This window comes from Delphinus delphis, chromosome 16 (genome assembly GCF_949987515.2).
Source record: "Delphinus delphis chromosome 16, mDelDel1.2, whole genome shotgun sequence".
NCBI lineage: Eukaryota > Metazoa > Chordata > Mammalia > Artiodactyla > Delphinidae > Delphinus > Delphinus delphis.
In genome coordinates this window covers 60,121,074-60,134,945 of record NC_082698.1, presented here as the reverse complement: position 1 = coordinate 60,134,945, position 13,872 = coordinate 60,121,074, and the positions used below count along the sequence as shown (strand labels likewise).

At 41.3% G+C, this 13,872-nt stretch overlaps 1 protein-coding gene across 2 annotated transcripts in view; it reads right to left on the bottom strand.

The window, feature by feature from the left end:
* MICU1 (mitochondrial calcium uptake 1) overlaps positions 1-13,872 on the bottom strand; it is a 201,326-nt gene that overhangs the window by 1,194 nt on the left and 186,260 nt on the right. For both annotated transcript variants that reach the window (XM_060034819.1, XM_060034820.2), the window contains exon 11: positions 5,651-5,740. In XM_060034819.1, the coding sequence (XP_059890802.1) occupies positions 5,651-5,740 (90 nt within the window). The remainder of the gene's footprint in view (positions 1-5,650; positions 5,741-13,872) is intronic.

Here is a 13,872-nt window from a genome sequence, read left to right as displayed (position 1 = left end):
GTTCCGTGTAGTGTGACAGAAGTTGAATGAGAATATATATGTCAGGTCCTGTGCTAGGTGCTGAGAATAAAGAGATAAAAATGACTTTGTCCCTTGAAATACCATCAGGTTATGGGAGAGACAAGTACATTATTTCAATAGTATGGTAAATGCCATAATGGGGTAAACAGAAGATGCTATGGGGGCACAGAGGAAGACTATCTAACCCAGGCTGGGGAGGGTGCAAGTACAGGTCAGTAAAGGCTTCCTGGAGGTGACTCCTAAGTTGAATCCCAAAGGATGAGCAGGAAGTGGCCAAGCAGAGGGGAGTGAGACGGGGGAGGCATTCCAGTAGTGGTAGTAGCATAAGCAAAGGCACCTGTAGGAAGCAGCACAGCTGTTAGAGAACTACAAGGAGTTAGGTATTGCTGGACACACAAAGATAGGGATATGGCCAGTAAACCAAAGAGGAAGGCAGGAGACAGGTCCTCAAGGATCTTGTATCCTTATGAAAGGGTTTGCACTTTATCTTCAGGGCAGGAAAGGACTGGGAGAGGGGAGTAAGATGTAGTTAGATTTCCATTTTGGGTAGATTTCTCTAGCTGGATGATGGTGATAGACTGGAGTGGCACAGATGGAGTGAGTATGGGAGCCAGTTAGGAGGCTGCTGCAATAGTCCGGGTAAGACATGATGAGGCTTTTCATGGTGAAAACTAAAATCAAAACCTGGCTTTGGGTTAAGCCCATTTTCTCATGGCTTCTCATTTGACCCTCTTCAGTGGCAGACTCTCAGGTCTAGAGGAGAACCTGGAGAGCATCTGGTCTGACCCAAGGTCACTTCTCAAGCCACATGGAATAGTAACCACTCCAAAAGTAGAGGACAGTTACCATTTGACTAGATGCTCAGGAGTAAATGTCTGCTGATTAAAAGAATCGCAGCCATTACTGGTGGTGACAGGAAGCTAGCAAACAGACCTCTACTAATGAACAGTCTGGGAAGAAAGTGGTAAGAGGGAATAATTGGTTTACTTCTGTATAGAGTACCTGAAAATCTAAACGGGCCCATGTTTGCTGTCTGAAAAGAGCATGGGCAGCCTCAGGGATACCTCAGAGCAAGATTAAAACAAACAAAAAACAGGTAAAGCTAACCTATGGCACTAGAAGTTAGGGAAGTGGCCGCCCTCGGGGGTATAAGTGACCGGAGGGCAGCAGCACCAGGCAGCTCTGCGGTCCTGGTGATGTGCTGCTTCAGGATGATGCATGGGTGTGTTCAGTTTTTAAAAATTTATCAAGCTCCACACTTATGGTATTTGCATTTTTTTGTATGTATATTATACTTTAACTTAAAAAGTAGCCTGGCTGGGCTGAAAGTTAATCAGTAATATGGCTTATTAAGAATGCAATTAAAAGAACAAAAAGGTCTAAATAGGATTCTTAATATTTTGTATAAAAAGAAGCTTAAGATGAAAAAACCTGAAGTTATTTTTATTTATTTATTTTTTGGTGGTGGGGCTTGCAGGATCTTAGCTCCCCGACGGAGGATCAAACCTGTAGCCTCGGGCAGTAAAAGCGCAGAGTCCACTGGACCACCAGGGAATTCCCCAAACCTGAGGTTATTTCATTCAAACTACTCTGGGATTTGCTTCTTGCTTCCCTAAGGCCAGGGCTGACCAGTCTGAACAGCCTTTGTTACCTGTGAATTGGATATATGACTGAATGTCATTTGTGTGCATGTGTGATCTGTGACTGCAACTCTAAATTCTGTGACAAACAAGTCTGTTTGAAAATTGGAATTCTCTGTCCCCTGGCATTTTGACCTAACATCTTGCACTGGTAGAAATGACAATGGCTTTCGAATTTAATATCTATTTCCCTTTTCTGTAGATTAAGAAAATGAACCCCGGGCTTCCCTGGTGGGTTGGAGCCCTGGCCCGGGAAGATCCTACATGCCACGGAGCAACTAAGCCAGTGAGCCACAACTACTGAATCCCGTGTGCCACAACTACTGAAGCCCACGCACCTAGAGCCCATGCTCTGCAACAAGAGAAGCCACCACAATTAGAAGCCTGCGCACGGCAATGAAGAGTAGCCCCCACTCGCCGCAACTAGAGAAAGCCCGTGAGCAGCAGAAAACCCAATGCAGCCAAAAAAAAAACAATTAAAAAAATTAAAAAAAAACAAAAACAAAAAAACCCCAAAACAAACAAACAAAAAGAAAATAAACCCCATTTACCACCAAAAGCAAAGGTAACAAAAGCAAAAATAAACAAGTGGAATTATATCAAACTAAAAAGGTTCTGCACAGCAAAGGAAACCATCAACAAAATGAAAAGGCAATCTACTAGACAGGAGAAGATATCTGCAAATCATATACTGATAAGGGGTTAAAATGCAAAATATACAGAGAACTCATGCAACTCAACAGCAAAAAACCAAACAACCTGATTAAAAAATGTGCAGAGGACCTGAACAGATGCTTCCCAAAGAAGACATACAAATGGCCAATAGACACGTGAAAAGATGCTCAACATCACTAATCATCAGGGAAATGCAAATCAAAGCCACAATGAGATACCACCTCACACCTGTCAGAATGGCTGCTAACAACAACAACAACAACAAATAACAAGTGTTGGCCAGGATGTGGAGAAAAGGGAACCCTGTGTACTGTTGGAGAGAATGTAAATTGGTGCAGCCACTATGGGAAACAGTATGGAAGTTCCTCAGAAAATTAAAAATAAAACTACCATATGATCCAAATTCCACTTCTGGGTATTTATCTGAAAGAAACAAAAACACTAACTTGAAAAGATATATGCACCCCTATGTTCACTGCAGCATTATTTATAAGAGCTAAGACACAGAAACAACCTAAGTGTCCATGGACAGATGAATGGATGAAGAAAATGTGATATGTGTGTGTGTGTATATATATTGTGTGTACGATGGAATATTATTCAGCCATAAAAAGAAGGAAACTTTGCCATTTTTGACAACATGGATGGACCTTGAGGCCATTATGCTGACATAAATCAGAGAAAGACAAATACTGTATGATCTTAGTTATATGTGGAATCTAAAACGAACAAACAAAAATAACTGAGTTCATAGATATATAGAACAGATTAGAGGTTGCTAGAGGTGGGGGATGGAGGTGGATGAATTCTGGTGCAGGGCTTCAAAAGGTACAAACTTCCAGTTATAAGTAAGGCATGGGGATATAATGTACAGCATGAAGACTATATTTAAAAACACTGTATTGCATATTTGCAAGTTGCTAAGAGAGTAGATCTTAAAAATTCTCATTATAAGAAAAAAATTTGTAACATGTATGGTGACTAGACTTATTATGGTGATCATTTTGCAATATACACAAATATTGAATCATTATGTGGTACACCTGAAACTAATATGTTATATGTCAATTATATGTCAATTAAAAAATTAGGTCCCAGAGAGAAAATGATTTTTTAAAGGTAATAGAAGTAGATATTGATAGAGCCTCCTTCTAAAAGGCTGGAAAATCAAACATTTCCCAGGACTTCCCAGGAGAAGAGGGGAACTGTGATGCTGGTTGCCATTACTCCCATATTCACTTCACAAACCAGCTCTTGGATACTGGCTTCAAAAATTATAAAAATGTTCTTTGGAAAAAAACTCAAACTACCTAAAAGTGATTAGAGTAAAAACAAAACCTGGGGAGAGTTACTCTCTCTGTAGCAGTGCTGTCCGTTAGAACTCTCTGTGATGAGGGAAACGTTTTTATCTGTGCTATTTTCAATACAGGAGCCACCAGCCACATGTGATACTGGAAGAAGTGAGTTTTAAATTGTATTCAATTTTAATTAATTTAAATTTAAATAACCACATGTAACTGTGGTATCATATTGGACAGGGCAGCTCTAGAGAATAATCACCCTTCCCTGTGGATGAGGACTCTCCTTGTCCTCCCTCTGGGGCTTCCTTTCACTCAGACCTCGGTTGTGGGTTCAGGGGGGGAGATTTAAATAACTCAAGTTCAACTTAAAAAGTTAATGAGGACTTCCCTGGTGGTGCAGTGGTTAGGAATCCACCTTCCAATGTAGGGGACGTGGGTTCGATCTCTGGTCAGGGAACTAGATCCCACATGCATGCCACAGCTAAGAGTTTGCATGCCACAACTAACTAACACACCTGCCGCAACTAAGACCTGGCACAACTAAAAATAAAAAACAAACAAAAAGTTAATGAACACCTGTTATGTGCAAAGTACTGTCTGAGGTCCTATTTGCAGGGGAGGGGGGATCCAAAGGTGGATAGGACTTGTAACTACCCATAAAAAGCTCACAGTTTGGTAGGGACATTAAGTCACATACACAGAGATGGAGTGTAACATGCAGCAATGCGGACAAATTGAACCAAGTTAAGGAATAAAAAAAACAGAGTGATTCATTATGCTGGGATTAAAAGGGAAGGTTTCACACATGCAGGAGCTTTTGATCTGTTCTTGAATTCTGTGAGCCTAGCTTCCTGGAAGAAGATGAACAGTGAATCCTGGCTGTGAGACAGGGAATGGAGGTCATATAGTTCAGAGGGGGGCAGTGCACTTTTGGTTCAAATCCTGGATTTGCTATCTAATACTACCTTTGTGATCCTGGGAAAACTCCTTTACCTCTCTGAGTTGCAGCTTCCTTATCTGTAAAATGTGGTTAATAACTACTCCTGTGTCAGAGGCTTAAATGAGCAGCTTGCACAGTGTATCCGGCTCATAGTAAGCAATGAAAAAACTGTGAGATAACTAATAACGACCTACTGTATAGCACAGAGGACTCTACTCAGTACTCTATAATGGTCTATATGAGAGAAGAATCTAAAAAAGGGTGGATAGATGTGTATGTATAACTGATTCACTTTGCTTCATGCCTGAAACTAATACAACATTGTAAATCAACTATACTCCAATAAAAATAAAGTAAAAATAAATAAATCTAAGGCAAAAAAAAAAAAAGAAAAAACTGTGAGCCTCCATTGTTAATATTATCATCATTGTATCAGCCAACATAGCTGAGAAATAAGGCCAGAGCAGAACCAGGATCTCTTAAATGGGCTAAATAAACTGCAGAGTGCTCACAGACACAACAGACCTTAGTGTGCAGCTGGAATGCTATGATGGGTTGTAAATGACTGAAATGTGCCCTGGGTGGTGGAGTGACCAGTACCATCTTCTTCCTAGAGACATTCAAATATTCAAGTGCTCCTATCTACTAAGCAGTAAGCTGGGTCTAATTTTTTTTTTTTTTTGGCCGTGTCACACGGCATGCGGGATCTTAGTTCCCCAACCAGGAATCGAACCCGTGCCCCCTGCAGTGGAAGTGGGGAGTCCTAAACACTGGACCACCAGGGAATTCCCTTGTTTTTATCTTTAGGATCCTTAGGGTCATAAATAAATTTAGGCCTATAGGCAAATTAGAATTATAAGAAGAAATGGAGAACACAAACCAGGACCAGGGGTGATATTTCTCAATGTCATGAGTCTGAGGGCTGAGCTACTGATGTGGGAAATGGGGAAGTTGAAGCAGTCTAGGCTGGTACCCTGGAGCTGGCTGCAAGGAGCTGGCTCCATCATAAAAGTGTCTACTTCAAGGGCAGTAAGGCTTGGTTTTTCCACCGGACTCCAGAGGGCCCCACTCACCATCACAGTCAAAGAGCGCAAACACCACATCACACACGTGATCTGAGAGTTCCACTTTAGCCACTGTCCTGGCCACCTGCTGCATGGTTACTGAAAGAAGAAAGATGCTGAGTTAGCACAGCAGAGGGACTTTCATTTTGCTTTCTCTGAATGGAAGGATAAAACTATTCAGTCACAATAAAAAATTTTCAAGTGTATTTACGTCACATTTAAGACAATGATAACTCAGTTTTTAATCCATAACCCCCTTTCCTTTTCACTTCAGATTCCATTTTCTTTCTACTGCTGCCACAATCTAGGAGGTATATATAATTAAGTAAGAATGCCTGATACTAAATTTATAGAGAAAGTAGATTGGAGGTTACAAGGGGCTGGGGAGTTAGTGGTTAATCGGTACAGATTTTCTGTTTGGGGTGATGGAAAAGTTTTGGAAATAGTGGTGATGGTTGTACAACACTGTGAATGTAATTAATGCCACTGACTTACATACTTAAAAATGGTTTAAATGGCAACTTTTGTTATATATATTTTACCACAATAAAAATTTAAAAAGTGAAAATCCACATAAATTTAAGGATGGAATTCGAAGTCTTCAGCATGCAGTGGTGGCTTTTCTAATAAATTATTACCAGAAGAGTGCCTTGAAAAAAAATAAAGAATGCCTGATAGTCTCCGTCTTGGCATTTCCCTCCCACTGGAAAGAACACAATAACAAAAAGTCAAGGAAATAATGAGGCAGAGAAAGGATGGGGAAGTGGGGAACAAGGAGACTTGTCTGAATGCACTGAGGCTTCACCCACCCGTTACTGACTGACAGTGGAGAATCTGCATGGCTGAGCTCCTGCCCTTCCTCCCAACAGGTTTTCCATCAGCCACTTTGTCTTTCCCAACTGTGCCGCTTGGGAGAAGCAGTGGCCCCATCTCACTAGATCAATACAGTCTCTTTTTTTTTTTCTTTTTCCAGATCTCATCAGAAAATCTCTTCTCTCTTGCCATTTTTTCTTTCTCTGACATTTACTGTTAAACACTAGCAATCACGTGAGAACTGGGTTCTCACAAAAAACAAGCCAGGAGGGACTAGGCAATTTCCCCTGCCTTCTCTGCCATTTATCCTCAAGCCTGATCCAGCTACATCTATAAATTATGTTATTGCTTATAGACACACTCTTAAGTGAGGTAAAACTCAGAGGAAAGAAAAAGATGAATTTCTATTTATGAACCAACCAGCAATGAAGTGTTCATATCTATAAACCTCAGATTAGATTCTTCTAGAAGCAATGTAAACTTAAACTAAAGGCAGTGTGCCTTCTCTGCTTATTTCATTCCTATAATTTCAGTTCTTTCTTGTCATTTTTTTTCTGCATTTGCTCTTTCACTTCACCTCTATAGCCTCCATTATATTCACCACAGGGCCCCTGAGGTCAGCTGATACAAATGCCAGAACAATGCAGAGGAGCAAGGAGATGCAGTAGAAAAACTGCTTGCAAGTCACAAGACCTGAGCTCTAGTCCTGGCTCCATCAACTTGCTGTGGTGGAGTCACCTGATCTCTTTAGGTATAATATTCTCATATTCAAATGACGGGATGCCACAGGATAGCTGCTGAGGTGGCTTAGTAGTGCAAGGAATGGTTTATTGGCATTTTCTAGAATCTGAGGGTGAGGGATAGGGGTGGAGGTACACAGAAACAGCTGAAGATCTTGTGTGGCGAAGGGCAGAAGAAAGGTATAAAGGCCACAAGCTGGGCTGTACCTTAGTGTCCACAGCCTCTGGCTGGAGGGGGACTAGGCTGCTCACGAGAGCGGGAAGAGTCAGATTCCTCCTCCTGCAGCTTTAGGTTACTGCTCATACCGCCCCTCTTCCCGGGATGCGAGAGTGAAAGAGGAATCAACATCCCCTGGAACTAAAAGACTTAAGCAGAATATATTATTGTGTGGATGTTCACGAGATGTGGTTAAGTGCTGATGGGGGAGATGGGGCCTCTACTAGACTGTAGAAATTCTAGGGTTTAGAAACTTAGCCTCGTAGGTCTAGACACTTGATTCTCTCAGTCGGCTCAGGAAGAACTGATTCCTGCTAACTAAATGGCCCGGGGAAAGAGGAGAAACCAGAAGGCCAATTTACAATGAAAATAGTAACTGTTAAGAGAACTAAACTGATGACAGCTGGCCATTATACTTCTCAGTAGGAAAATCTACTAAGGAAGCTCAGTTCACCACAGAAGATTGCTCAGTGAAAAGAGAATCAGATCAGAAGACACTGGATGCTCTCAAACCGTGATCATTTACTGAATTACCCTTTGCGGCCACAGAAATGTGTCCTGAGAAGTGGCTCAAAACCTGTTCTATGTAGGTAAACATGAATGCTTTATGTTAACCATTCCTTTCTCTGCCAATGTTTGTTAACCATGCCTTTTTCACACCAATACCACACCTGTTATAACTGATAACTACCCTCTTTTTCTCTTTCCCAGTTCCATTTTCTCAGGGCAGAGTGCCTATTGCCAATTCTTTTTTTAAAATTGGAGTATAGTTGCTTTACAATGTTGTGTTAGTTTCTACTGTACAGCAAAGTGAATCAGCTACACATATACATATATCCCCTCTGTTTTGGATTTCCTTCCCATTTAGGTCACCACAGAGCACTAGAGTTCCCTGTGCTATATAGTAGTGCTAATTCTTCTTGATGCTCCAAGTGCCTATCCTTTTCCCCATGAAGATAGACTCTTTCCTCTAAATAAACCATTAACTAAATAATATCCAAGAATGTCAGTGAGAGCTCTTGGCTTTTTTTTTTTTTTTAGTGGAAAGCTCATTAAAGTGGTACTAAGTGGTTGTAGAACAGGGACTTCTGGAAGCCACTGTCAGGAATCCCTCATTACAAATACCATCTCTTGACAGAACAGTTACAGAATATGTTCCATCTCACATGGAGAGGGCTCTGATGCCATCTGTACTACAGGAGCTAAGTTATTCAAACCACTGGGATGTTACCAGCCAGCAAAGAGCCTGGCTGGGGTGCCCTTTCACAGTTCAAGATCCTCAGATAAGCCCCCAGGGTGTGAATCAGAGCAGTGGAGGAAACAAACATTAAACTGGCTGGTGAGCTGTACAGCCAAGAGCACTTGGGACAAGTAGGATGACAGCAGATTACAAGCCAAGTGCTTGACAGCTGGTCCTGAGAGTTGGCTCATTCAGATTTTCTTCCACATCTCTGAACCACAAAGCCATAATTAAATCACAGCAAGGAGAACAATCCCTCACCCCCTCTGCCCCAGATCTCAACTTCCCCATGCAGACCAGATGTTGGTACTGGAATTTGGGCCTCCCTTATTTCATGATGCTAATTGATTGATGGTTGGGGTTCTAATCTGAAAGATGTCTCTATGGAGCATGAAGTCACCCTGGAGAAGCCTACGTTTCCAAGGCCTATCTATTCCTTTGGTACAAATCTGGTCCAGCTGCCTGAACAATAGATGGACATGAGATTGGGTGATTTCTACTAGATTGTGGTGGGAAGGAATTTGCAGAAGCGTGCTGAATTGGCACTCAAAAATGTGTTAACCATCTGGCTTTTTGAAAAGTCCAGGCAGAATCTGAATTGTGCCAGGACCCCCAATTTACTCTCTGGCACAGTCCATGACTGGGCAATTCAGCCTCAGACAGAAACTCATACTGAGTTTGTGTGACTATAATGTCAGAAGCTATATTACATAAAAGTATTCACAACAGTAGTTGAACAGAGGAAAGGAGAGTTCTGGAGGGATAAGAGCCCAGACATCCACTTGGAATCAGAATCTTAGAACTGGAAGAGACCTCAGACGAAAGGTAAAATGCAGAGAATTTGAATAACTTGCTCAGGGTCACAAAGCTAACTAGTAGCACAGCTGGGTCTAGAATCAGGGTCTTCTGACTTCCAGCCAATGCTCTTTTCCCTATACACACTGGATCCACTCGACCCCTTATATGGACAACGGATCCCCCCATGAATCTGTCACTCTGTTGTTTGTTGTTTTTTTTTTTGCCGAACCTCATGGCTTGCATGATCTTAGTTCCCCGACACCCTCGGCAGTGAAAGCGCGGAGTCTTAATCACTGGACTGCCAGGGAATTCCCATTAATCTGTCACTCTAAACAAGAGAAAGAGCTCAGATGAAAGAAAAGCCAAGTTGGGGATTACTCCTTGCTAGTGGGCAGGGACGAATAACTGAGTAACAACTAGGGGTTGTGAAGAGCCAGCATTATAGTTTGACCACAGATCTGATTGCCCTACACATTAGCATTCCCTTGGAATGCATACTGACAATTTTAAGAACTTAAAGAAGTTTATGAAAATGCAACCCAGTGAAAAGCATATAAAACAAAGGTGGCCCTGGGAGCTTCTATATCTCTGATGCATAGATAGATCTACAGACAGTGTGACCCAGTTAGGAACTGCCTGTCTCTTCCTAATGCAAAGATGTTTGGAAAGGTGATATGCCACGTTGGGTTGGCAGTCTCTAGCTGTGCAGCCATGTGATTATTCCCGTCTTCCTGGACTGCAGTGGAGAAAATCAAAAGCTGGCTGGTGACTGCCAAGGTTAAGTAAGGGAAGACATTTCTGCTTCAGCTTTGGAAGGGCTTATGATGCAGAGGTCCTAGTTTCTTAAATCCATACCTAGATGGCTTCGGGGAAGGCGGGGACGGGGGAAGGATTTTCCTTTAAAAAGCACCTGTCCTTTCTTGGAAGTATCTTCTTCCAAGATACTTTGGCTAATACAACATACACATTTCAGCCCGACTGAGGGGGTGTGGGTGGGGAGGAAAGGACAATATTTAGGATGACAAGCAATTTAAGGAGCCAAGAGCAATGCAGTATACTAATAATGAAAAATATAACAATTCTGTGTTCCGCACGGTGCTTCTGAGCTGCAGGCAGGTTGACCCCCTCTGTGTGCTCAGGCAGTCCACCGTCAGAGGTGATGCTGGTGATCCTGGCTCTTAAATACTGGTATACGCCACAGAGAAAACCTGTGGTCAGGTTTTCTAAATCTCAGAGCATCATCCCAGATGACTGCTTCAATGGGCTTACATGATTAATCTAGTAAAACTGATTTACAGTAAGGTTTATTGCCATTGTCCAGTATTGTATCTGGCGTCATTAACGCTCAACACATTTTGTCCACAAAGGGCAAGCATTTCTATCAGTACCATTAGGCAGTGGTTTCAGGTGCCATGCTCAGAGGGCAATCACAGTTCAGTGGGGGAAACTATAGAAACCATTACGATGGAGAAGTACATAGGAGAACTATCAGACATTAACGGACACATATGGGTCACAGTGGAATAGACCGTACTTCGTTGGAGGTACATTTTGGATCCTAGTTCTAAAGGATTAAAGAGACATACTGCTCCAGAGTTGGCAGGTACAATAGTAGGTGATGGGGGGTGGGGGTCTGAGTAAAGTACTGAAAGCAGGAAAGGATGCTAATGCCTGATTAGAGAGCTAGAACAGAGGTGCAGGTGGGGATGAGATTTTGCAGGGGGCCAGTCAAGTCTCCTTGCAGGGAAACCTTTATAACACAGCCAGGTCTTATTCGGAGACCAATTTACCATATTAACTTGCTTTTCCCTCTTTGACTCTTTAAATTTTCATTATTTTTTATTTTAAAAAGTTATTTTTCATTAGATAATACATTCAGCTGTTTCAAATTCAAATGGTACAAAAGGGCTGAAATCTCCTTCCCAAACTTATACCTCCGTCCCCTATTTGTCCAGAGGCAACCAATATCTCCAGTTTCCCCAGAAATATTTTATAGATATAAAATCAAATATTTATTCTTCACTTTTTCCCACAAAATGGTGGTATATTAAATGGTTTTGCTTGACTCATTTAACAATATATCTAAGAAATAATTCCATTCCAATACATAAACAGTTCTTTTTTTTAACAGCTGCACAGTATTCCACCAAGAGGATGTATCATTATTTAGATAACCACTTCCTCATATTACTCGAACCTCAGTCTTGAGGAGGAAGTGCCTTTTATCCCCCCTTTACAAAATGACTTCTTTGGTGGCCTATGGGTGGGCTGTGGGTTGTCAGCTTCAACAGAGTCTGAATCTCTGATGGCTAAAGTTGAAAGCAACTGAGATATTTAAGTTCAGTTTGCTGAAATTATGCCAAAAGGCTAAATACTCTTCACCTTAACAAGTGTCTTATAAAACCTTCAGAGGCTTCTAAGGGTAGTAACCCCTTAAGCCCCCCAAAAGCAGCACATGCGTTAAAAAGTAATCTCTATACTTCCCCAGTTGGTATAATTCCTTTCTGATCCTTTTCATGGTAGGATGTAATGTTGGCTGATGTTCTCACTTATCTATTTAAGAGGATGTTTTGGCAGTTTATCCTACCCTCACTCTCCTCTCTCCCCCAGTGGTAATCATGAATCCCTAAAGCAGCTCCCTTCCTCCTTGGGGTACTTATATATAATTTTACTAAATCACAACATATTCAAAGCAACATAGTTAAGCCAGAATCAATCTTTAGAATTGCTAAGTAACTTTAAATTAGGGGAAAAAAATCAGGTCTCTGCAGAGAAAGTGCCTCATGAAGCAAATATTTCTTTCAGAATTTGAGCTTCCCTGCCTACATCATGAATAATTGTGTTTAAAAAATTGATGACTTTGTCTTAAATGAATGAAATCCTGGCCAACACTCTTCTTCACACATAAATGTTTTTACAAAATGCAATAACAAACTGAAGCATAGGGGCTTGCCTCCACAAACTTTAAAAGAATTTATAAAATAGGAGCTTTTTTCCCATAACCTCTTCCCCACACGTCTTTATGACATTCCCATTTCCTGCCTTCGTTCTATGGCTGTCTGGGGATGCCCTCCCGTACATTTTTGCTGTGAACTTTTCCCTATTTCTGCCTTCCCATAAAAGCACTGAGTCCCCAATAGAATTCTCTAGGTCCTTCTCATGGCAGTGGATCCCACGTACTAAAGAGAACAGTGGTATGGAAGTGAGTGAACCTGAATCTCTGGTCTCAGTTTTGCATCGCACTAGCTGTGATTTGAGCAAGTCATTTTCCTTCAAGTGTAAACAAACAGGTTAAAAGAATAAAGCAAGGGTTTAAGTAAAATGATTTCTAAGCTCTTTTCTAGCCCTAAAATTTTATGACTGCCATTCTTAACGTCTTTTTAGATAACATGGCTTAGATCAGTTAAAATGTCCATATCTTCAGAAGTCCTCAAAGAATAGAATGGTGGTAATTTCTGGTATGGTGGGTAGAATTCTGAGATGGTTCTCAACATCCCCACACCCTGTAAAATCTCCTCTCTTTGAATGTGGGCAGGACCTGTGAATAGGATGTGATACCACTCTTGTGATTAGGTTACTTTATATGGAAAAGGTAATGGGATAGTCACTCCCATGATTACAGTTATATAAGAACCCATCTCAGCACACTGGGGAAAGAGATTCTCCTGCTGGCTTTGAAGAAGTGAGCTGCCATATTGTAAGAGGGCCTGTGAGAGGGCCGCATGGCAAGGAACTGCAGCAGTCTGCTGCGAGTGACAGCCAGCAAGAAAAAGGGACATCAGTCCTACAACCAAAAGGAAATGAATTCTGCCAAGAACCCAGGTGAGCTTGGAAGAGGACTATGAACTCCAGATGAGAAAGCAGTCCTACCGATGTCTTGATTTCTGCCTTGTTAAGACTCTGAGCAGAGAACCCAGTTATGCTATGCTCAGACCCTGACTTATAGAAACTATAAGTCAGGGGATAAATAGGTGGTATTTTAAGCTGCAAATTTGTAGTAATTTGTTATAAGCAAGAAAGTTAAGTAGGGAAGGTATTTATGGTTGGGAATGTCCTTTTGACGTTCCTCAAATCATACTTTATATACAGCTGCACTCATTCTAGGTATATTTTATGGAGCTGTCACTTTTCTGCAACTACTATACCAAGCTCCATAAACTAGCTCTTATAGAGGCACTAGCCAAGATCTAATTAAGTTTTAAATTTCTTAACAAGAAAACAAATTAAAACCGCCACGCTTCTCTTGGGAATTCAACAGCCTTGCTCTGATTTCAAATGTATCTGATAATTATAAGTTAGTTCATTTTCACACAGATTTGGATATTTAGGCTATAACATGTCCCTTAAAACATTACAACATTCAATAAAAAGCTGATTATTTATAGAATTTCAAATCTGGAAGAATGCTTGGAGATAATTAGTA